The sequence below is a fragment of the Palaemon carinicauda genome, chromosome 21, assembly GCF_036898095.1.
Source record: "Palaemon carinicauda isolate YSFRI2023 chromosome 21, ASM3689809v2, whole genome shotgun sequence".
Classification (NCBI taxonomy): domain Eukaryota; kingdom Metazoa; phylum Arthropoda; class Malacostraca; order Decapoda; family Palaemonidae; genus Palaemon; species Palaemon carinicauda.
The window spans coordinates 55,650,187-55,676,593 of NC_090745.1; the positions used below are offsets into that span (position 1 = coordinate 55,650,187).

Below are 26,407 nucleotides of genomic sequence, written 5' to 3' on the forward strand. Positions count from 1 at the left end.
CGTCTTCTGGCAAAACGTCTTAATAGGTTAGCTGAAGGTAATCATCTATTCCCTAGTTTGCAATTTGGTTTTCGGAAAGGCCTTGGAGCATGTGATGCCCTTCTTACAATCTCCAATGTAGTACAGAAATCCCTTGATTGTGGTCGGGAAGTTCGTATGATTGGCCTTGATTTTAGTGCTGCCTTTGACCGTGTTAATCATGAGGCCCTTGTTTTCAAACTGAAACAGTTGGGAGTGGGTGGGTCGTTTCTTAGCATTATTATTGATTTTTTAAGTAGTAGATCTCAAAGAGTTGTTGTTGATGGGCACCATAGTGAGTATAGGAATGTGATATCCGGTGTTCCACAGGGTAGTGTTCTTGGCCCATTACTTTTCATACTATATACACATGACATGTGGTTTGGCCTAGAAAATAAGCTTGTTGCATATGCAGATGATGCTACTCTCTTTGCATCAATTCCATCCCCTGAATGTAGATCTGGGGTTGGTGAATCCCTTAATAGACATTTAGCTAAAATTAGTGCATGGTGCAAATTATGGGGTATGAAGTTGAATCCTAACAAAACTCAAAGTATGATTGTAAGTAGGTCAAGGACGGTGGCTCCTCAACATCCGGATCTCAGTATTGATAATGTTTCTTTAAATTTGTATGACTCTTTCAAAATTTTAGGCGTGATTCTTGACAGCAAATTTACTTTTGAGAAACATATAAGGTCTGTGTCTTCTTCAATTGCACAAAAAATGGGCTTATTGAGAAAGTCTTTTAAGATATTCGGTGATCAATCTATTCTGAAGAAGTGTTTTAATTCTTTTATTCTACCTTGTTTTGAGTATTGTTCTCCTGTCTGGTCTTCAGCTGCTGATTCTCATCTTAATTTGTTGGACAGAAACTTACGGTCTATTAAATTTCTTATTCCTGATCTAGATATTAATCTCTGGCACCGTCGATCAATTAGTTCATTATGCATGTTGCATAAGATTTTTCATAACTCTGACCATCCTTTACATTCAGATCTCCCTGGACAATTCTATCCTGTTCGTAATACTAGGCAGGCAGTTAATTCTAATTGCCAGGCCTTCTCCATCATAAGACTCAATACTACGCAGTACTCTAGAAGTTTTATTCCAGCTGTTACCAAGTTGTGGAATGATCTTCCTAATCAGGTTGTTGAATCAGTAGAACTTCAAAAGTTCAAAGTTGGAGCAAATGCTTTTTTGTTGACCAGACGGACATGAGTCTTTTTATAGTTTATATATGACATTTTTGTTGTTGACGTTGTTAAAAGTTTATATTTGATATATCTCTTTTGACATTACTTTTTTTAGAATGATTTATTGTTAATTTGTTCTCTTCAGTTATTTATTTCCTTATTTCCTTTCCTCACTGGGCTATTTTTCCCTATTGGAGCCCCTGGGCTTATAGCATCTTGCTTTTCCAATTAGGGTTGTAGCTTGGATAGTAATAATAATAATAATAATAATATTACAAGAATAAGACACATTAGGGACTGGTGACTTCTTAATTACTAACAAAAGATTATGCCTCACTTTTTCAGCATGATAATTTGGATATGCATATGGAATCTCATCTAGCTTAGATTGATTGATTGATTGATTGATTTATTGATTTGAGGTTTTCTGGCATCCTGAGTTCTAAGGTCATTGACGCCCATATCATTTATTGTGAATAAAAATTAAAGAATATTCAATTAAAACCATAAAAGTTAAGATGTCATTTTAAAAGTTAAATATCTTTCAGTAGACTTGCGTCTGAAATAAAGCTAAAAATTCCCCTAGCATGGTAGGACACATCATGTCCAAGAATCTTGGCAAGGATGAACTTGCCCTCCACACCTCGATCCTCAAACAGATATCTATTTCGGTTAACAAATGCCTCACTGTCACTGGTACCAAACAGTCATTGCTATATAGCTGATGTTGACCAGCCAGCAAAAACTCGTGTGTCATGCGAGTGTGACCAATGTGGAGACGACAAAGAGTAGTCTCCCACTTTCGGGGCATCCCGTTATACCCCCATTACTAATTTATCTCATTTTATTTTCAAGTAAACTATCCCATTGCTGTTGCCAATTATTATAAAAGAAAAATTCTTAATTGTAGGTAAAAAAATCATTACTGGGAATGGGATACCTTCTTGGTAGCAACTCAGCTGCACCACTATTTGCCAGCAAATCCGCCTTTTCATTTCCAGACACATCTACGTGTGCCAGAACCCAGCAAAATCGAACTATTATACCTTTCATGCCAATCATTAAAAGCCACTTTAAAATTTTTTAAAGTAAAGGATTATTGGAATTAAAATCTTAAAACTTTTAGGATACTTCTTGCATTGCTAAAAATGATAAAATTGCCCTCATCTTGAAACGCTATTTTCTCAATAGCGGTTAGTATGCCATATAGTTCGGCTGTAAATGTAGTAGATGCTTTTGGAAGTGCACCTCTACAATTGAAAGCGCTACTATATACTCCAAATCCAATACCAGCATCTGATCTAGAGCCATCAGTATATATAAAAGTTGATTCTGTGTTTTTCAACATGTTCCATAAATGCCACACTGGCTTCTAAGTCAGTCATGTTTTTTATACCAACTAAATATTTACAAATAGATATATCCGGTAATTTCCATGGAGGAGTTAATGGTATTTTACATGGGAGTACTTTATGTCTAGACTGTCTAATAATGTTTTTACCCAGAAACCATAAGGTCGAGATTTTGGGTGCAACTCAAAATATCTATAATGCCCAAGGTTTACAGTCTGACAAGCTAAAAATTCAGGGAGTCTTTGCAACCCAAACCAATACAGTACAATAGAAGGCATCTGGTAAAGGTCTAAATGTAGCTCTTCAGCGTCAACAAGGAGGCTTGGGATAGGCGAAGTTCTAAAGGCTCTTGTGTACAATCTGGGCTTAGGATGGCTGAGGAGCATATTTCACACCCATAACTATTTTTTTTTTAAATCAAGGCCTTGTATGATTTTAAAAGTTTTGTGGTCTGCCCCCCACAATGTATGTGACAAAACTTTTAAAAGATTCAAAGCCTCATGGCATTTTACTTTTATACACATGACATGTGGTTTGGCCTAGAAAATAAGCTTGTTGCATATGCAGATGATGCTACTCTCTTTGCATCAATTCCATCCCCTGAATGTAGATCTGGGGTTGGTGAATCCCTTAATAGACATTTAGCTAAAATTAGTGCATGGTGCAAATTATGGGGTATGAAGTTGAATCCTAACAAAACTCAAAGTATGATTGTAAGTAGGTCAAGGACGGTGGCTCCTCAACATCCGGATCTCAGTATTGATAATGTTTCTTTAAATTTGTATGACTCTTTCAAAATTTTAGGCGTGATTCTTGACAGCAAATTTACTTTTGAGAAACATATAAGGTCTGTGTCTTCTTCAATTGCACAAAAAATTGGCTTATTGAGAAAGTCTTTTAAGATATTCGGTGATCAATCTATTCTGAAGAAGTGTTTTAATTCTTTTATTCTACCTTGTTTTGAGTATTGTTCTCCTGTCTGGTCTTCAGCTGCTGATTCTCATCTTAATTTGTTGGACAGAAACTTACGGTCTATTAAATTTCTTATTCCTGATCTAGATATTAATCTCTGGCACCATCGATCAATTAGTTCATTATGCATGTTGCATAAGATTTTTCATAACTCTGACCATCCTTTACATTCAGATCTCCCTGGACAATTCTATCCTGTTCGTAATACTAGGCAGGCAGTTAATTCTAATAGCCAGGCCTTCTCCATCATAAGACTCAATACTACGCAGTACTCTAGAAGTTTTATTCCATCTGTTACCAAGTTGTGGAATGATCTTCCTAATCGGGTTGTTGAATCAGTAGAACTTCAAAAGTTCAAAGTTGGAGCAAATGCTTTTTTGTTGACCAGACGGACATGAGTCTTTTTATAGTTTATATATGACATTTTTGTTGTTGACGTTGTTAATAGTTTATATATGATATATCTCTTTTGACATTACTTTTTTTAGAATGATTTATTGTTAATTTGTTCTCTTCAGTTATTTATTTCCTTATTTCCTTTCCTCACTGGGCTATTTTTCCCTATTGGAGCCCCTGGGCTTATAGCATCTTGCTTTTCCAATTAGGGATGTAGCTTAGATAGTAATAATAATAATAATAAAAGGCTTTCAAGTGGGAAACCCATGTAAGTCTACAATCATGTATCAAGTATTGACCTTTGATGTATATATCCGGATCTGGATGTACTCCCCAAATACAACAGAAATGGACAACAACAGTTTTACTTGTCAAAAACTTGAATCCATTCATGTTGGCCCACTGGATAATTTTGTCAACTGAGAGTTGTAGTTTTTTCTCAACCATTGCCATTCTAGCTCTAATAAATGATATGGAGATCATCCACAAATAGTGTTGAGAGAATATCTTGGGAAATGACTGAGGATATCCCATTAATTGCTAGTGCAAATAGGGTTACACTTAGCACACTACCGTGTCGAACTCCTTCCTGTCATTTCATCTCTGATAGAGCTTCCCCCACTCTCACTTGAAAAACTCTATGTGAAAGAAATGATTGAACGGTAGCTCTCTTCGTAATCTCAAATTATGAATGGTTTTAAGTATACCATATCTTCACGTAGTATCATATGCCTTTTCAAGGTAAAAAAAAAAGACTGTTACATGGTGCTGTTTGGAAGCAAAAGCTTCACAAATAGAGGACTCAAGTCGTATCAACACGTCAGTTGTTGAGTGCATCTTTCTAAATCCACACTGGATAGGTAATAAAATACCCTTTTTTTCAAGGTACCATATCAGTCTTGCTTTGACTTTCTTTTCCATGATCTTACTTTAAAGATGTCAATGCAATTGGTGGATAGTTTGCTGTTAAAAAACTTATCCTTACTGGGTTTTAAAAAGGCTAAAATAATGGCTACTTCCCAAACATTTGGATAACTATGATCATGTCACATTCTATAAATAATGCTTAAAATAAATGACTTTGTATTAACAGGTACATGTTTAATCATTGCAAACGGAATTCCCTCGGGTCCAGGGGCTGTATCATTACAAGCAGCAAGTGCGGAGTCAAATTCTCTTTCAGTAAAAGGAGAATTGCCTGACTCTTTGCGTCCTGTTGCAAAATTTAAAATGTTTTTTCTTCAGTAATCTTATACTGATGACCAAGAGCTCCTTCACACTTGCATTATACATTTGAGAAATTATCAGCCATGGCATTGCTAACCTCATTTGCTTTAGTCACATACTTACTATTCACCTTCAACACTGGTGGTGGCTTGGGAGTGAATTTGCCAGCTATCTTTTTTATTTTCCTCCATACAGAAGATGGTGGTGTTCTACTGTTAATGGAGGAAAAAAAAGACACCCAAGATTGACACCTTGCTCCTTTCATGGCACGACAGAAGTGTGCTCTACATTTCTTGTATACAATCAATCTCTCCTCAGTAAGGCCTCTGAGCAATCAAGTTAAGGACCTTCTTGTGGCTGAGCAGAACAGTTAGTTCTGAAGACTACCAGGGGACTGGTCGTTGTTTGAATAACCCTGTTTGGGAATTGAATTAATTCCTGCTGTATGATGAGTTCCAATCAGTAAATTTATGACATCAACACTTTCAAACTGTTCTGCACTCCCCTCGATTTCATTTAGCTCATGAAAATTAATCCAGTCCACCCTGTGAAGATCCCATCGTGGCAATCTTTGTGAAGGGATACCATTGTTGGCACATGATCACTAGTATATCAATAATCTAGTGTCTTCCAATCGAAATCGAGAAGGCAGTTAGAGCTTGCAATTGAAAGGTCAATGTATCACAGAGTACCTGTCTGAACATGAAAGTGTGTGGGCTCTCCTTTATTAAGGAGTCCGACTTCCTCATTTTCTACAATTGATGATATAATATTGGCCTTGGTGTTTGCTAAAACATCGCCCCATAAAGGATGTCTACCATTCAAATCTCCAAGTAAAAGAAAAGGTTGAAGGAGCTGTTGAATCACCTCTACTAAATCATCATATGAGAAGTTGTAATTTGGAGGCAAGTAAAAGAGCAAATGTATTTTCTTCCCATATCAATCTGTACAACAGCAAGTCCCAGTAAGTAGGAGAGACTGGGAAAGGAGTGGAGGGTTGTGAGTGAGAGAAGTGATGATAGTGGTGGGAGTCTGAGGTCCCGGTGGCAGAAGCAACAGAGGTGTCAGAACCATGGGAGAACTACCTGGCTGGGGAGTCTTTTGCTGTTTTATGTCACGAGTTGCCCATGAGCAGGGGGAGGTTCGCAAACTAATATGTGGACTTAGTTAAAGATAACTTTCTCTTATAACATGCCCATTTATATATTTTTGGGCTGGGTTGGACAAGTCATAACATTGTCTCACTTAGATGGGGATCAAGGATTATGGACCGGAAGTAGTTTAGAAAAAAATTAAGTTTGACAGTTGCAAGACCCAGTGAGGATGAGAGACTGTGTGACGAAGGGAAAGTGTAGTGGTAGATGTGATGAAATGATGGGAGGCTAATGTCCCACTACTACTATATCGGTGGCGGGTATGAACGCAGGAAACCTGGAAGTATATTCATGTTTACCAGGACATGCCTGGCCACTACTTCTGGTGTTAGGGGCTGGCCAAGGTCAAGGTTTTTCCTTAGAGGTAGGATTTCTGAAGAATGAAGTTGGTAGTGAGCAAGAGGGAAGGGAGCTGGAGAGTTACAGTAGCAACATGCTCTGTCTTCAGGGTTGATGAGTTCCCAGGAGCATGGGTAGCCAAGTCTGAGTCTGTGAATTATAACTGCAAGAGACCTTGGGGGTGAATTTCATCAGGCCAGAGTGTTGGAGTTGGTTACGTTGATATACCAGGCTGCTGAGCGGGAGGATGCTAAGTGGTCTTGTCTAACTGAACTAAGGAGCTAAGCATGGCAATAGTTGAACATCACCCTCTTAGCCTGTTAAGCGTCCCACCGGGTTCACTTCGATGCTAACGTACTGTCATTTTTTTTTTTTCCAGTTAGCGGTCATTTCACAAAGGATATATAATTTTTATGCTTATAATTCGTATTTATATTTAATTGCAGGAATATTAATTAAAAGATGGAATAAAAAACAATTGATACTACTATTATTTTATTTCAAACGTTTACATAATAGTGAATGAAAAATATTATACATCTATGCATTATTATTCTTTGTTATCATCATCAGACTCCTCATCTGTTATTACATTTATTTCATCTAAAGAAATGCGCCTCTTCTTTACGGTGCTCATTGTGAAAAACGGCAAACAAATAACTTCACTGCACAAACACCTGAAGTGCTCTGAAAGGAAACCTGTTTTCTAACCTCAAGCAACCTTCAGAAAAAAGTCGCCAGACAGCATATAAGTTTCCATTTATAGCTATATGCTGAGAGTGTTGCCAATTGGTGTTTCTATACTTACTATACAAGTAAACATATTACGGGACTGATAACTTGAAACAGTCGTTCAATGTCATGAACGTAATATCCCGTTGAAAGCGGTACGGATTAGAGCGCAGTGCACGTATTATTACATGGTTGATGCCTAACAGGTAAAGTTACGAAAGAGAGGGACATAAGACAACGCTAATTGTGCTTACCCAGAGGGCCGCTTTGGCAAGCCAATCCGCTTCTTCATTTCCCTGTGGCTGGGAATCCAGTTAAGAATGACCTGTCTGTTATTGAGAGATTGCAGGTGGGCTAGGTGCTTAATGGAGGAGATGATAAGTGTGGTTTTTTAATTATTAGTGTTTTTTGTGGTAACTATGGCACCTCTGGAGTCTGTGCAAGTAATGATTAGGCCTTGAATTGTAAGAGAGCGTTCAAGGGCCTTCTGGATTGCTACAAGTTCCATTTGCAAAGAGGATGCTGAATTTTAGAGCTTCCAATTGTGTGTCTATCAAGTGCAGAAGACTGCTACAACGGCTGCTAGGACTACCCTGTCAATGGAGCCATCTGTGAAGTAAACATTGTTAGCAACAATAGTATTATGAATTAATAGATGGAAGGGCAGCCAATTTGGCTTCTCTGTGAGGGCAGATTACTTTAAAAAAGGAAAGGGTTGTATAATGAAACCTGGTGGGGGAAGGGGACCAAGGGGGAAGCTCTATAGAATCTGGGCACAATGAGTCTTTTTCAATGGAAACAACAACTTTCTGAGAATTGGAATCCCCAATACTGTAAGGAGTTGACTTGAGTATGTGTGAGGGGGGTGATGTCAAATGGCCTATGAACAAGCTATGTAAGTCTATTGTGAATGTGACTATTTCTATCATTTTTGAAGGTTTTGATGATGATTGAGCAGTTATGGATGTTAATTCTGTCTGCTAAGGGAAGGAGGAGTGCTTCAGTCTTGAGTAGAGAGTCTGGTCCAATTAGGTGCTCCTAGGATCATCCTCATGGCTCTGTTCTGTATGGTTTCCAGTGTCTGCTTCTGTGAGGGAAAGAGAGAGGTTAGTACAGGCACTGCATATTCCACTAGGGAACTGATAGCTTGAACATAAAATAGTCTGAGTACCTGGTGAGGGAGATAATACGATGAAGGGCATTTAAGCCCGAGTTTGTTCTGTGTTTGAGTAGAGTTATTTAAGGATTGACTGAAAGTTTGTGGTTAATGTTAACTCCTTGGTAAATGAAGTCCGTTACCCACTTTATAAGCAAGCCAAATAGACAGAGTGGGGGAGGGGGCACTATGCTTAATGGCCAAGGCTTTGGTTTATCTAGGGTTGATTTTAAGTCCTGATAGTTTGATTTTGGTAGAGATAATCTTAAAGGTAGCTTACATTTTATGGTGTTTTTTAGACCTTAAATGATTGGCAACTATACAAATGTCATCAGCATAAATGAAAATTTCTATACTGTCAGGGTAGTCCTCATCAAGTTCTTCCATGAGAGCATTAAAGAGGAAGGGGCTGAGAGTGCCACCTTGAGGGGTGTTATTTTCAAGAATCAGGTACGGAGAGGAGGCCCCCTGAAAGTTAACCCCGGCTTCCCTGTTTTGGGTGTATAAGTTGGTCCAGGCAAGGTGGCTGCCCTTGACTCCTTTCGAAACAAGTGCTGTCAGAATGGCTTCTGAGCTGGCTAGTTTATGAGCCTTCTCCAGGTCAAGGAAGACTACTAAGGCGGTTCTGTGGTTCATCGTAGTTATACCATCTGAAATGCATTCCTGCGTCCAATGCCACGGGTATAGGCATATATTTTGTGGCCAAGGGGGCCATCTACCCATTGAAGTCTTTTGGGAACCATTCTCTCAGGTACTTTTCCAGTGCAGCTAAGGTTAGTGATAAGCCATTATGTATTAGGTTCATGTATTTGGGGACTGTGTCATGTTTGTTCCAGATAGGGGGTCTGATGTGTTTGGTGTTTGAGGTTGATGATATGCAGGTATACCTGTGTGGCTGGTTCCCCAAAGTGTTAGAGCATGGAGTAAGGGATGTGATCCGCCCAATGGTCAGTGTTTTTGCATTTGGCAAGTGCTGAGCTAAACTCGTGGATTGCGTAGGGTGTATCTGTGTTGGCTGGAGCATTGCATGCAGCCCTTATGAATGCATCCCTAGTAAGATGTAGCATATCCTGTCTGACTCTTGTTTCTATGCAAAGATTGGTGGAATTACTTCTATCAGCAAAAGCTGTTGCTATCCTCATTGCCTCATTTTGTGGAGGAGGGTGTGTGGCAGTTTTAGGTTTGTTTTCCCAGATACAATATTAAACCAGGCCCAGATGGCCTGGAGGGATGTGTGTTTTTTGATATCTCGACACCACAGAAGCCATGTCTCCCTCTTAACCTTATCAGCCACTTCAACTTGGTGGGCAGAGACATCCCGTGGAGTTGATGTAGTTCATCAGTCCTGTGGCGCCTGAAGAGCTTACGTACCCTGTTGACATGTTTGTTCATTTCCTTGATTTTCGCACAGTAGTACCAGGCATCTTTATGTGAGGTGTTGTTGTGGGAGTTTTTCTTCGGCACTGAAACATTAGCAGCGGAGCGTACCTGCTGGGTAAACTCCTCAAGAAGTGGGACAGGATCATTTGATAAGTTATCAATGAGCCGGAGAGCCTAGCTTGTCAGGCTTCTCTCAAAAATGTCCCATTTTGCAAAGTCCGAACTCTACTTGAGGAGGAGGAGGGAAGAGAGTAAATTTAGGGAGGGGAATGGTGGTTAGTGTGGCAAAATGATCACTGGTTAGGGTGGGATGCCTTCATTACAGTTTTAGAGTGTATTGGCATTCATATTCGTAATTAGCACACCAAAAATAGAAAAAGGAGACTTCTCCCACACTTGCATACCCCAAAAACCCACGGATCCCATTTTGTTAACACTTACTCCTAGATTGCAAAAGAAAAATGAGCTGTAGTCAGTGAGGGATCAAATTTAATACTATCTGGCCAATTAAAGGACCCACTAACTCTAGCAGTTGTATATCCCTAGGTGGCTGGTGCCTTGGCCAACCTAAAAAAGGTAGAAGTGAATCCAAACAGCATATGAGGATGGCTCAAGATAAATTGGACATGATCAAGAAATATAAAAAAGTCTGGCTTGGATAAAGATGACCCCTAAGAGAAGGTAGTCATTGTTTGATGCCTTACGTGAAAATTATCTAGATGATAAACACTCCTCATTTACCACAAGTGATGGGTAGCTGATTAGATTTAAAAAGAATTTTGGCTTGCACAGTTAGAAAGTCAGGGAGGAGCTGCTGCTGCTGATAGTGTTGCTGCTATAGAATTTCCGAAGACATTAAAAGCAATCATGGAAGAAAAAAAATGTAGAGGACTTATCTTCAATGTCGACGAGTCAGGCTTATTTTGAAAGCAAATACCCAATCAATCATTTGTTTTAAAGGAAGAAAGACAATGCCAGGGTATAAGGTAGCCAAATATAGGCTAGCATTAATGTTAATCAAATAACCCTTTAATCTTAGGGCACTCTAAAACATCCTAAAGTTGATGATTCTTGTCATTTGGATGGCCAATTGGAAGGTATGTGTAACCATTCTCATTTTTGAAGGATGCTTCTCTGACTATTTAATACCAGCAATCAAGGAATATTTCAAGGCAAAAACAAACTTCCTATTTAGGTTATGTGATATTCGATAATGCACCTAGACATCCCATATATCCGAATCACATACTCATATGTGACTGTCATTTTCTTGCTGCCGAACTCTACGTTGCTCCTTCAACCCATGGACCAAGGTGTCATAGCCCTCTTCAGACAGTACTATCTAAGACGTATCATGGATCAGTAGTTAATGCTACGTCATTAGAAGCCAGTATAAACATTTCACCATTTTGGAAGGCCTTCAGTATTCATCAGCTAATATTGAATATCAGTTCGTGTTGGACTGAAGTGACCCAAACAGCAGTGAATGGTGTATGGTAGAAACTATGCCCTCAATTTGTTCATGATTCCGAAGGTTTTGATGAACTAATATAGGAGGCATTGAAGTTTTGGGTATCCCTTAGTGATTAACTTGAGATGGGCTGTAAGAAGAATATTTTGACGTGTTTATTAAGGCCCACAAACAATCACGGCTAATGAAATCTTAAGGGAAAATTGAAGAAAGTTTCCCTTATCCAGAATGAAGGAACTGCAAGTTTGAAGATATGCAGCATTTATTATCTATCTAAGAGTATATCACTTTTGGAGTCCCAGTATCCTTCAACCGAGTGTTTTGCAAAGACTTGAATAGTGTTCAAGATTTATTCCTTCCATATAGGACACTAGTCGATGAGATAGAACACCGTCCAACAAACTGTAGGTCAATTCCTTGTAAAACATAACGAATGGCTACAGTGTCGTCACCTGACAGGCCTATTGACGTCAAAGAACCACTGCCATTGATGTCAAGTGGTACAGCAAAGAAATATTGCAGAATATAGGACTTTTTTACGATATTTTTTGAAAAGCCATATCATGAATTGTGGGCTGCCTTCGTGCAAGAATCCGTGTCTTGCTTTTTGCGTGGCAATCTAAAAGCAAGCAAATAACCATATCATGACCATCATGTATCGTCGTTGTCCTCTGACAACTAGTTCATCATTTCCAACTACACATTTTTGTGTGTTAAGCAAACACAAGAGAGGCCAAGTTTAATGTAGAGTGACCATTGTTAGATTGTTAATATTATTTTAATGTTCTATCTGAGTTTAATAAAATTATAGCAAGATATAAGTACTTTATCACCTATTGTGTTTTATTGAGAACTTATAAAACACTTTTTAGATAGTGTTATCTCCAACTTATATAATTATTCGAGTTAGTATATTTATTATAATATACAATGATGTCATTATGTGTGTTCCCCTATTAATGGAATGAAACGATATATTTGTACAGTTCCATTTTTAAATTTTATCACTGAAAAAATGGTTCTGATTACCAATTGCTTTAAAATGTACAATGATTATCTTTCTTCAATTTATTAAGATTAAAGCAGAAAGCAGAATCATATTATAAATTACAAAAGTAAATATCAAAATAGTTTCTCGTATAAACTAACCATGGCAATGGGAACCTTTGCAATCCATAGGGGGAAGAGTATTTTCGTATAGTGAACCTAGAATTCAGCTGAAGGCTTTTTCATTATATAAGTGTATTTCAAAACTAATTTTGTGTTCTTTTATGAAGTATAAGTAATTTGTGTCCACTTCAACAGAAAACGTACAAAAATCTTGATCAACGTGTGCAGTTAGAATGCGATGGCGAAAGAATCCCCTTGCCATCTCTTCAAGGGATTGTTGTACTTAATATTCCTAGGTAAGAGATTTATTTTTCTCCCTCATATTCTTACTGGGTATAGGTTTTCTAGCTTTGTAAACTAAATTCATTGTTATCATAGAGAAGTTGAATTATATATGGATTCATGGTAAAACGTGTTTATGCAAACGACAAATCCTGTTACTTTTACGCTAGTCTTAATTTCATTTGACATGCGGAATGCGGTTTGGACAGGTGAAATAAGGGTTCATTGGTGAATGAGACGTTTTATTTTAAAAGTAATCTATCTTACCTGCCAAACGGTCTCTGCTCTTTAATCAGTAGTATTGGGTATATGTGATGAGTACTCTTATGACCTTTGTTGTTCCTCATCATTAACATACTTTCAAATTCATTGAATCAGAGTTTGGTGTTCAATAATTGTTATAATTGTGTTTCAAGGCTTTTGGAGTGCTTTTTCGGGAGTGGGAAGGAAGGTTCAAGAAGTGTAATATGAATTGCTGCTGCACGGTAAACCCCTTTGTCAATATAATCATGTTTCAGTAATCTTATTTCATCACATAATGCTGTACAGTACCGTCTATATAACACAGTCTCCCTCTGTTGCATATATTAGGACTATCTCTCAATAAGAAACTGCTGTTTTGAAGTTACTTTACTTAATCCTTTTTCTTATTTCAATCCATCTGGCTGTCCAACCTTTCTTCCTTTTTTTCACTCTCTCGATGATTGTAAGTATGTCCAGAACAGTGGCTCCTCAACATCCGGACCTCAGCATTGGCTTATTGAGAAAGTGTTTTGAAATCTTTGGTAGTCAATCTATTTTGAAGTATTTTAATTCTTCGGTTCTACCTTGTTTCGAGTATTGTTATCCTGTCTAGTCCTCGGCTGATGACTTTAATCTCAATTTCTTGGACAGGAACTTACGGTCTATTCAATTTCCTATTCCTGATCTAGATATTAATCTCTGGCACCGTCGTTCAATTGATTCGTTACGCATGTTGCATAAGATATTTTGTAATTCTAACCATCCTTTGCATTCAGAACATCCTAGCCAGTACCATCCTGTTTTTAATACTAGGTATGCAGTTAATTCTAATAGTCAAGTCTTTTCCATCATGAGGCTCAATACTGCACAGCATTTTAGAAGTCTTATTCCAGCTGTGACCAATTTGTGGAATTTTCTTCTGAATCAGGAACTTCAAAACTTCAAACTTGCAGCAAATGTTTTTATAATGTGCAAGCTGACGTAAGATCGTTTTAAATGCTGTTACTGTTCTTAAGATATTTTATTTTAATTGTTCACTACTTTTCTTGTAGTTTATTTATTTCCTTATTTCCTTTTCTCACTGGGCTTTTTTTCCTGCTGGAGCCCTTGGACTTATAGCTTCCTGTTTTTGTAATTAGAGTCGTAGCTTAGCTATTAATAATAATAATAATAATAATAATAATAATAATAATAATAATAATAATAATAATAATAATAATAACGGAATCTCCCATCTTTCTTATGATGGAATTTTTCCTTTTATAAAGCTGGCACCGTGTTTTAACTTCAGTTTAAGCAGCATGTGTCATATTATTAATAATTTTTAAATCTGCATGTTGAGCATGTATACTGTACATTATACAGAAGCTCACGTAGGTTTATTTTTAAAGTCTCCTTATAGCACACATATTTTTTTGTATTTTGTGAGTGAATGAAATTATAGTATAGTGGTGCCTCAGTTCACAATTTTAATTCGTTCTAGGACCTCACAAACAAACTAAAATGGTCGTATAGTAAAACCTTTTTCCCCATAAAAATACGAGGAAATTCACTTGATATAATCCTGTTGTCCAGAAATACACATACGCACTCATTTATAAATAGTTTTATTGGTAATTATTGAACATTTTTTAATCCTAACATAAAAAAAATGAATGCAAATTTCCAATTCACAATACAATATAAAAGTGTAAAATGACATGGAAATTAAATGAAAAGTATTACTACATGGCAACAAAGTCCTGGTCTTACGTGAAGCCATGAAGAGCATCTATCTCATTTCTCGTGATCTCGTGAAGTACCACCTACTTGCTGATGTCTATGTGTTCATGGATGGCTGGATTAAGGCCACGCGGTTTGTGGAGCTTTCCAGTTCTTCGCACTAGGAAGAGATTACTGTATTTTGGAACAGCCGCTGTAAATGCAGTAATCCCATTTGCCAGTGCACCCATATAATGGGCTGCCACTGTACCTAATTTAGGTAGTCTTAGCTACTGGCATGATACCTTACATGTACAGTGGAATTTTTCTGACCCTGAAATCAAAATTACTCGCACACTTATTTTTCATTTTCCTTCAAAAGCTTTCGACTATTTTACCTTCTACAAAAAAGTTAATGGCTTTTATTTTAAAAGTGATTATGTTACCAAGGAACCAGACACATTTTTTTGGATATACACCTAGTTTAGAATCTGATTGCACAACTTGCAACACACAATGTCAGCACCCTGTCTAGAGAAAATCTTGTTGTGTTACTAGAAAAGCTGAAATAAATAAATTGAAATATCATAGGATTGAGTGAAATTAGAACGAGGGAATGTAATATAGAGTTAAAATAGGGGCATATATATTGATTCAAAGGAAATGAAGTGAACAAAAAGAATATAGTAGATTTTCTTATCAATAAAAACCTTGCAAGTAACATAGAATAATCTTATAGTATTAGTGAAAGAATTGCTGGATTTATTATTGAACTAAATAAGAAGTATAAACTGAAGGTCATTCAAATGTTGAAAAAATAAAGAATCAATTTAAATCAGTTTTAGGTGATTGCAATGCTAAAGTAGGTAAAAAAGAAGAGAGGATAATCAGCTTCAGGTAAATTTCGAGTAGTTTCAAGGAATGAGAGAGGAGACATGCTTGTAGAGTTTGCTGAAATAAACAATTTTAAACTCATGAATATCTTTCTTTATAAAAAGGGACATGAAAATGGACATGGAGAAACGTAAAATTAAATAGATTTTATTCTCAGTGAAAAGTTTCATTTATTTAAAGATGTAACTGGTAATCAAGTTAAAGTCAAGAATTATGAAAAGTTGAATTTGTCTAAATCTAAGCAAAGAAAGAGAAAAACTAATTTTAAGAAAATAAATAAACACTTCTGTAATAAGAGGAAAATCCTATGAGTTTAGTTAAACAATACAAAATAGATACAGTACTCCTTCCTCCGAGACCAAATAAAAGCAATTCAAGAAGAAATGAAAAGTATTTTAACAAAATTTGTACTGGGAGCAGCACAAGAGATCAGTGGAAAAGTTCCAAAACAAGATCAAGGAAAACTATCAGAACAGACCAAAAACCTAATTAAGGAAAGATTGAAAATGAGTGGAAAATCATAAGAGACATGAAATAGCATTAGTATATCTATCCTAAATAATAAACATTAAAATCCCAAGACATTCGTAAATACTATCCGACCAAAATTGAGGAAACACTGAAGAATAGAAGAAGCATCAAATTGACGAAAAGAAGACTTGGAATAGGGCACCAACAGATATTTACTTTAAAGGATAAGAAAAGAAATATCTACAAGCATGAAAGCAATTGCTAAGAATTTCTAAACAATATTATAGAATAGTGATATAAGAAATAACTTTGCCTATATAAACAATGAAACACCTGAGCTTGTACCAAAAGTAGCATAAGAAGTAAAGGAAGCATTAAAAGACATGAAAAGAGGCAAAACAGCAGGAGAAGATGGCCTAACAATTGATTTAATAATAGATGGAGGATTTTTAATAGTAGTAAAACTGACTGAACTCTATACCACGTGTATGCAAGAATGCTCTATACCCACAAATTGGAAAAAAAAAAAATTTATTATAGCAATACACAAAAAGGTACACACAAAAGACCTAAAAAATTATCGCCCTTTAAGTTTACTCAGTAATATATGGTATATTTACAAAGATCATGTTAAGCTGAATAGAAAGACAGCTAGATTTTAGTCAACCAAGACAGCAGGGAGGCTTTAGAAACGGATATTCAACATCTGACCATATCCATTAATTAACCAGCTGATGGAAAAAATCAACAGAATCTGACAAACCAGTATTTATGGCATTTATAGACTATGAGAAAGCTTATGATTTTGTTAAAACCTCCGCAGAAGAGATAGATGAATCAAATGTTAGAACACATGAAGATATCTATACGGGAAGTACCTAAAACTACAAAGAGGTGGTGAAAAAAGTTTGATAGAGAAAGGAATTAGACAGGAGGACCCCATCTCTCCTAAAATATTCACAGCATGCCTAAAATTTTTTTTAAGAATTTAGATTGGAATAATGTGGTAATTGACATTAATGAGGACTACCGTAACAGTTTAAGATTTGCAGATGAGATAGTTCTATTAGTGAATCATGGGAGGAATTGCCAAATATGATAGAAGATTTGAATAAAGAAAACAGACATGTAGTATTAAAAATAAATATAAGTAAAACTAAGATAATGTCCAATGAAAATGTAGAGAGACAATATATAAGAGTTATGGACGAACCTCAAGAGATTGTTAATGAATTTGGGACAAGTGCGTTTCCCTAAGACGTGAGACCAAAATTAAAAGAAGGATAAGTGTGGGACAGAGAGCTTTTGGTAAATAAAATGAGATTTTGAAATGTAACATGCTACTTTCTCTAAAAAAAGTATTCAATCAGATGGTCCTACCATTATTAACTTATGCATCAAAATCTTGTAGCCTTACTAAAGTCTTAGAACATAAGCTAGTTACAACTCAAAGAGCTATGGAAAGAACAATGATTGGAGTAACATTAAGAGACAGAAAAAGAGCAACGTATATATGAGAGAAAACTAAAGTAGAGGATATTCTAACAAGTAAGAAAAACAATGGTCATGGACAGGACATATAATGAGAATGACTGATAGTAGATGGACAAGAATGATAACAGAATGTTTCATTAAAAACTGCAAACAAAGCAGGAGAAGATAATATAAGATGATGGATTGACAAGCTAAGACAATGTACGGGTATAGACTTGCATAGAAAGACCATCATCAGATCTGTGTGGAAGGACCCGACTGATTCCTATGTCCTGCAGTGGACTAGCAACAGCTGGTGATGATGATGTTGATAGTTTCATTCGTACAGTACTTGTTCACAAAAAATTCACATTTATAGGAAAATCATTACTTGTAAACCAATACAATAATCGTAAACTGATGTGAATTTTTATCTTCGCTTACCGATTTGCTCATATTCAGTCACTCATAAACCGAGGTACTGTAGGTAGTAGGTTGGCCAGGGCACCAGGTACCCGTTGAGATACTGCCGCTCGAAAGTTATGGGGTCCTTTGCCTGGCCAGACAGTACTACATATGATCCTTATCTCTGGTTACGGTTCATTTTCCTTTTGCCTACCCATACACCGAATACTCTGGCCTATTCTTTACATATTCATCTTTGTCCTCATACACCTGACAACACTGAGATTACCAAACAATTCTTCTTCACCCAAGGGGTTAACTACTGCACTGTAATTGTTCGGGGGCCACTTTCCTTTTGGTAAGGGTAGAAGAAACTAGCTACCACTGTCTTGGGTTAGAGTTCTCTTGCTTGAGGGTACACTTGGGCACACTATTATATCTTATTTCTCTTCTTCTTGTTTTGTTAAAATTTTTATTGTTTATATAGGAAATATTAATTTCAATGTTACTGTTCTTAAAATATTTTATTTTTCCTTGTTTCCTTTCCTCACAGGGCTATTTTCCCTGTTGGAGCCCCTGGGCTTATAGCATCCTACTTTCACAACCAGGGTTGTAGGTTAGCAAGTAATAATAATAATAATAATAATAATAATAATAATAATAATACTGTAAAGTGTATATCCCATATATATTCTTTAGACTATGTTGTTTAATAGCACATCATTTATTGCGTTAGTAAATGTGCTAATAAGATATTGTCTGAAGTGACCTCTTCCCTCCCCAATTTTTTTTAAGCTAGGAAAGATTAATTCCCTTTCTGTGGCTGGAGTCTCACGTATGATATTCAGTCTTTAGGGAAAGGTATCTATGAGTGGGGTGGAAGGGCTACTTAATCCAGGCGCCATGCCTGTGGCACACAGGTTTATTCTTTCCTACCCAATGGCTTTCTTCAGCCTGTTGGTTTTGACTGTTCTGAAGTAGTTTGGGAAAGCGGATTATCTAGCACTTCAGTTAAGGCAGCTTTCCGTACCTTTAGCCTTGTGACTGTAGCGAAGTAGGCATAAGGACAATACGAGCTCCCAAATAACTAACTTCATTTAGTGACAACACAGGTATTTTTAGGACCCCAAGTGTTCACATAAGAGTGGCAATTACATGTTTACATTAAGCAGCTTTTTTAATTGGCATAAAATTTGATAATAAAATGGTAATGAAAATAAAGTTGAATTTAGTGTTACATCAATGGCTTTTGTCATTTAATTTGATGGATTCAGAGGGCAGTTATTGCAAGCACTGCATAGAGAAAAATGTAGAGGCCTTTTTTATTTATTTGCTGCACATGCTAAAGCAGACATATTAAAGAGGGCAAATTGCTCTAGAGATTCGACTGTTTTGCAGGAGATACACAGATTATTGATCGTCTACAGTGATTCAATCCTCTTTGCCACAAATGTTGAAGAGAGCTTTCAGAGTATTATAGATGATTTGGAATGTGTCCGTATAGTGGAGTAGCCTTCAGTCTGAGGAAGACCCAGTGAAGTTGGGACAACCAGCTAGAATTGATTATGCAAGACATCAATAGTACTTTAAGAGTATAATGGAAGTACTCCTCTGTTACGTTCGTTGCAGAGTTGTATGAAACAGTCTGATGTAGGGTGGTACCGAGAAGATGCCTTAATGATGTCTACAATTGAGAGGTGAAAGTGATACCCTGTCAGAAGTAGCATAGTCTGAGATGCCAAATATTCCTATCAATCCTGAAATCAAGGTAGCTGGACATGAGGGGCATGCTGCATCTTGCATAGGAAAGCTTTTAGTTCAGCGAATAAGCTATAGATAACCAAAAAGGTAATGGAGTTTTCGTGACCACATCAAAATGAATATGAGCAAAATGACACTGATGTACATGAAAAGTACCATCACCAGAATCCATGCATCGATGCACTTTTGGATTATGACATAATGTACAGGCGTAGACCCAATCTTTGGTATCTTTATTATTGCTATGACATATGAACTTCGACTTCAGTAGCACATTTCATAGCAGAAGCGCCAATCTGGGGTGGAAGGGCGTCATCGGGTGGCTGTTGGTTGAGGCACGTGTTTTGGTGACTTCATTGCGGTACAGGCATGTTATCAGTTGTGTGTTGATGCTCTACAGTGTTCACCTCAGATTCATTTGGAGTTGTATAGTTGTAATCTTTGTTAGGATTGGAGTTGTTGATGAAGTTCTTGGTCTTTGTGCATTGGTTCTCCATTGGGGTGTCGACTCTAATCATCAGGTCTTTAATGGGTAAGGTTTCTACACCGGAAAGGGGTGCCCCTCACACAGATTCAAGTAGGCATTTTACCCAAAGGGCAAGAAGTAGGTCTACTTCATGAGTAGAACCATCTGTAGCTAGCTGAAGCCAAGCGACTTTGATCATTTTTCTGAGGCTCATTGAGCCCGCTGATCCCCCAGCAGTTATTAAGAGAATTGAAACATTCTTGGATACACGGGCAGTTAGGGATGGTGAGTACTGCTCCAGGAGGTATGATTTGAGGGCATCAGGTTGTAAGGGGTTGTTCCTTTGCCCGCAAAGACAATAAGAGATTTCTGGGAAGATGGCGTCAGGAATCACAATGAGGATATAGCCTGCTTTGCTACTTGATTCGGTACTGAGCCTCGGTGCACTGAAACCAGGCAATTTCATCTCTGCTGGTGAAAAGGGGGAAGAGGGCAAGTTTAACTGTGGCAGGATAGACAGATCTGTTGGGGTCAGTGATGGACAGGGTCAAAGGATATGGCAGATGAAGCGGTGATTTGGGAGGCGGGCTGGATGTTCGAGGCCCTCTGTAAGTAAGCAATGGGAAGTGAGTAAAGGAGGCATAAGAATAAGATGAGCTCCCAAACAACTAACTATTTAGAGACAACACAGGTATTTGTAGTTCCTAAGTGGTTATATAAGAGTAACAATTGCATGTGTACATTTAAAAGCCTTTGTCAATAAGGTTTACATTGTCATAGAAATTGAAAATATAATAACAGCAATGAGAATAGAGTTTGAATTTGTGTGTTACTTCCAACGGCTTTTTATGTTCATTTTGTTTGGAGGCAGATGGAAGTTACTACATGAGCTGGGTAGAAGAGAACGTAGTGGGGACATTCTTTTTAATTTGTATGTGCTTTGCTTGCTGCATGTGCATTACAACACCAAAAAGACCACACCAGAAAGTCACATTCCGCTCTCTGAAACTCTCAGCTCTCTGAAACTCTAATTCTGTTGCTGTCAACATAAATAGATCCAAAATTGAACAAATATTGAATGATCATAACCTCTGCATTTTAAATGGTAAAGGTACCAGCACTTATTACTAAAAGAATTAATGGAACATATGTGTTGATAGAAGTATTTAACTCTTTGTTATACCAATATAGTTGATAGGTTCAATAGGTTTTGAACATACAACAAATCCTCTTATTTAATGATATATAATACAAATAAAGCTGGATGGGAGAAGTTTAATTTTTCTATGGGTCAAGGGCCTCTATTTATCTATTCTAAAGATAATGATGAAACAAAATATTTCTTCTTAATTTTCAAATCACAAGCAGCTGATGAATCTATGCCTCTGAATAATGCCTAATCAATGAAACACTCGGTTCCTGGGTGGTCAGACACGCTAACCTAGTTGATAAGTAAAAAGAATGAAATTGGAAGAAAATTTGATCCCTTAAGTAAAAAATAAAAAAGATTGAGTGCCAGGCCCCTATTGTTAGGAAGTACAATTTTAGATAAGAACCAATGAAAGGCAAGATAATCTCTAGGAAAAAAAATGTGTTGGTATAACAGAAAATACTTCAATGCAGGTGTGGCAGAAATAAAAAAAGAGATATATATATATATATATATATATATTGGTTCCTATGGCACACTAAGACATGCTGATATTAATGCTTAATTTATAGTACACACAGAATTTTGAATATTATTGGGACCAATAGGAAACACTAAGTAGCATTAATAATTTGCGTATCCACTTTCATTCCATCAAAAGAGAAGCATCTCCATTAAATATTGATGGTTTAGACGATATCTACTACAATAAAAGCTTTACTTAAGATGAGCTGAATTATGAATGATCAAATTCTAGTTCATATGCCTTTTGGAAAGATAGTATAAATTTTGGTCAAATTGCACAATCAAATTGTTGCTCACTAGCCCATGGGAAAGATAATACAAATTTTGATGTGATAAAAATTCTAGCCCAATTGGGTTATGCATAGCTATTAGGGTTTCGTAATCATCTTTGGACTAAACACCTATTACCAAAGACATGAAAACGTGCAATAGTAATACAAATAGCTAAACCAGGAAAGAGTCCAGTAAACCAATTACAGACCAATTTTACTGACCATGTATATTACTTGGAGATATTCACTACTAATGTTTTTACATTATTATGCGTGAAGATTTATCTTCACTCAATATCTTTATTTATCTTTTCTATTCTTATTTATCATTTCCAAAATAATTTTAGTTAATGTTCTCCTTCCGCTTCCCAATACACCCTTCATTGCTAACCCTTTGATGTTCGTGATAACAGATGGGTAGATTTTCATGACATAGCCTTTGAAGTCTGTATAAAATGGTTTATGGTTCCTGCTTCCTTAAGCTTTGAATTCTAGGAGGAATTATTCACTAATCTTGAATGTAAAATGTACATTAGAATTTATGTTTACAGTATTTCATTTGCACCTCTCTGCTTAATTCCAAGTTTGTGTTAGTTAGGAATTTGTCATTTTCATACTGTACCATTATTAAGTATGCCAGAAAGTTAGGTTTACTTGCAGGTGTATTCCCTTGGAGTAGCAAGATTACTCTTTGTATCATTTATATGCACTGCTCAAGACCTCTGCTTCTACAGGGAGATTAATCTCGACTTGCAAATCCTATATGGCACCTCAAGATTTGCCTAGGCCTACATCGTCCGACACATCTCAACCATCATCTATTTGAATGCTAATATGTGCGTGGTTGCCCTGTTTGAAATTTCCCATTCAATCTTCAGTCACACTTGTGAAATAAGCAGAGTTCAAGGGTCGTTAGCCCATATGCCCCATCCTAGGTAACCAGTAATTACAAGGAATGGGCCCATATATGGGGGCATGAGTGGTGTCTTACAAGCGTCAGTGCACATGAAAATGTGTGTGTAGATCTTTCAGTATGTGCTGCTTTGATGGGGGCTTGTAATTGATGGAAAGGGGTAAATTTTACCCACAGCGTGACATAGGTGCTGAAGTTCCATGGAAGTGATGACAGGTGGATAAATTTTCACTGTGACGACCAACGGGTTTCCATATACCATTTCAGCTGCTGAGCCATATGTAGGGTTTTTGGGAGTGATCTTCAGTCCGAGGAGGACCCCAGAAAAGTTGTGGAAACCAACTGGAATCGTTGCAGCAGGACATCAAAGCTACTTTGAGGGTAGGAGGAAAACATTCCACCATTCTGTTGTCTGCGCAGTTGTAAGTGGTAGTCTGATGTAGGGTGATGCCAAAAAGATGGCCCAATGATGTCAACAATTGAGAGGGGAAAATGACACCTCTGTCTGAAGTGATATTTTTTGGTATGCTGAATTTTGCAATCCTTCCGGAAAGTAAGGCAGCAGTAGTAGTAGCAGGTTGGCCAAGTCACCGGCCACTTGTTGAGATACTACCACTAGAGAGTTATGGGGTCTTTTGACTGACAAGAAAGTACTGCATTGGATTGTTCTCTCTGGTCACGGCTTATTTCCTTTTGCCTACACATACACTGAATAGTCTGGCCTATTCTTTACATAAGATTACCAAACAATTCTTCACCCAAGGGGTTACTGCACTGTAACTGTTCAGTGGCCTCTTTCCTCTAGGTAATAGTAGAAGAGACTTTTTAGCTATAGTAAGCAGCTCTTCTAGAAGGACACTCCAAAATCAAACCATTGTTCTCTAGTCTTAGGTAGTACCTTAGCCTCTGTACCATGGTCTGCCACTGTCTTGGGTTAGAGTTCTCTTACTTGAGGGTACTCTCGGGCACACTATTGTATCTTATTTCTCTTCCTCTTGGTCTGCCACTGTCTTGGGTTAGAGTTCTCTTACTTGAGGGTACTCTCGGGCACACTATTGTATCTTATTTCTCTTCCTCTTGGTCTGCCACTGTCTTGGGTTAGAGTTCTCTTACTTGAGGGTACTCTCGGGCACACTATTGTATCTTATTTCTCTTCCTCTTGTTTTGTTACAGTCTAGCACCCTGTTTCTCCAACAAGGGTTGGAGCTATCGATGACTGTGAAAAGGTAACAGTGTAGTTATGATGTGAGAAGTGGGACAACCCTGTCAACGTGAATGTGAGCAACGCTGATGTTGAAGAAAAGTGCTTACACCACAATCCCTGTGTCAATGCCCTTTTGAAGTTTGACATTGAATACATGCACAGACGTTATCTTTGGCATCTTTAGTATTGCCCTGGCATATAAACTTTGACTTCAGTAGCTATGTAGTAGATCGGTGTGAAAAGCCGTGGATCAATTATAATACCTGTCGCCTCATGTTAGAAGGTACCCACAGGTGTGGTCTACCCGTACTGACATCACAGAAGAGGGAGATGTCTTCCCAATGGAGAGACGCCCAAGATGTTCTGCGGATTCGGTACTCGGGAATCCTTTCATTGGGCTTCTGCCAAGACCTTGTAATACAATCCCATGTGTACAGCAGCTAGCGCAATTTTGGAAATGGCGACAGTAATGGGATTCAGTTTATCAGTTATGTATTAAAATGTTCTGTTGTATTCAGAAATCCAGAGGTGTCGTACTGTTAAGTGAAGGTGGGCACAAGGGCCATGCAAATGACAAAGGGCATGTCCTCTGAGAAGTGGCTAAAGTGACAGACAGACAAATAAACCTCCATTAATTAACGGTCGAAGGTAGTGTAGTTGGGTTCCTCCTCAGAAAGTTTTCTGCTGAAGAAGGCCCCAGAGCAGGGCAATATATTGATAATTTATTCAAGTACCTTCCAGATGCCAATGTGACCATCATTGGTGGATAGTAGGAGGGGTGCATTTGGCACAGGAAAGGTGTGAACCTTAGCAATTGTTAGGGCTTTCTTTTCATGGAAGGGGGCCCCACCTTAGGTTTTTTGGGCTTGCCTTTGAGAGTCATAGAAGAGGGGCAAGAGTGGCGGTGTTTTATGGAAGGAAACGGTGATAGTAGTTCATCATACATACGGACTACTACAGTGATTTGGCAATCGAGGGTGTGGGGAATTTCTGCAGTGCTGATACCATCTCAGGGAGGGGTGAACACCCTACGAATTGGTTCTATGACCCAAGAATTCCACTCCCTTTGTGGCGGGATGTAAACAAAAACAACCCCCCCACACCCTTGATCACACTAGCTGACAAATGTCCCACAACACAAACTTTCCCCTTACTTTACCTTAAACTGGACTCTTGGACAGAAGGAAAATGAAAACAAAACATAGCCTTAAAACTATATTAACGCAACCAAAAACAGAACACAAATTATTAAACTGACTTAACACTAAAACAAATCACTTATCACCAAACCATCCACCATATGCCATAAACCAGGAACAATCACAATTTATCATAAATTCCATAGACAAAAAAAACACAAAATTCGCTGTATATATCGGTGCGTGATGGTACCGAGAACTCGCCAACAATCGAAAAAACAATATCCTTTTAATATACCCAACACCGTCAGTCCACGCACAGTACCAAAAGCACACTTAAGACTAAATAAATTACTTAATACTAAACACCAATCATATTCTGCAACACAAAAAATTTAATGCCAAACCAAGAGAACCTCTTGGTTCACACACAACAGTCCTTAAGCAAGTTGTAGCCTACTGGCACTGGCCAACACTATCGTACGACCAATTCGACCGTGCAATCTTATGCGGTGGTCGTCGTTATCAATTGTCGTGAGAGAAATCCGTATTTTATAGCCGGGTCATCAACGTTCAAAAATTCTGTATTTCAGCAGTCTATTCCTACATTCATTGTCCGGTCCGGGTCATCATCATCAAGCTATTCATATACAATCTAATACACACGGCTGGCAAACACCACCTTCCAGGCCAAACTAAAACTCCAAGGAGTCTAAAGGAATCCAAAGGAGGAATTACAGCTCCGAATATAAAAAAAAACACTTCACAGCCGGCTTCCGAAGAACAAAAAAAAATAGAACCGACTCCTTCTACAGTCAAAGATCCAATGCTTTCACCCAAAACATTCATCACCGCCCTATCCTAGCTAAAAAATGTAAACAAACAATCTCAAATATATCGACAGTCTTTCCAACAACAACCAATCATTCGCTAACTACCCTTGTTCTTCGGCACGCACCGCGGACACACAAAACACACACACACAAACGCACATACACACATACTCTC

General features: G+C 37.6%; 1 protein-coding gene across 1 annotated transcript in view; it reads left to right on the top strand.

Moving 5' to 3' along the window:
* Positions 1 to 26,407, top strand: part of LOC137614911 (diacylglycerol kinase eta-like) — a 773,025-nt gene that overhangs the window by 376,484 nt on the left and 370,134 nt on the right. Inside the window, exon 13 of the mRNA XM_068344565.1 lies at positions 12,696 to 12,796. Within this exon, the coding sequence (XP_068200666.1) occupies positions 12,696 to 12,796 (101 nt within the window). The remainder of the gene's footprint in view (positions 1 to 12,695; positions 12,797 to 26,407) is intronic.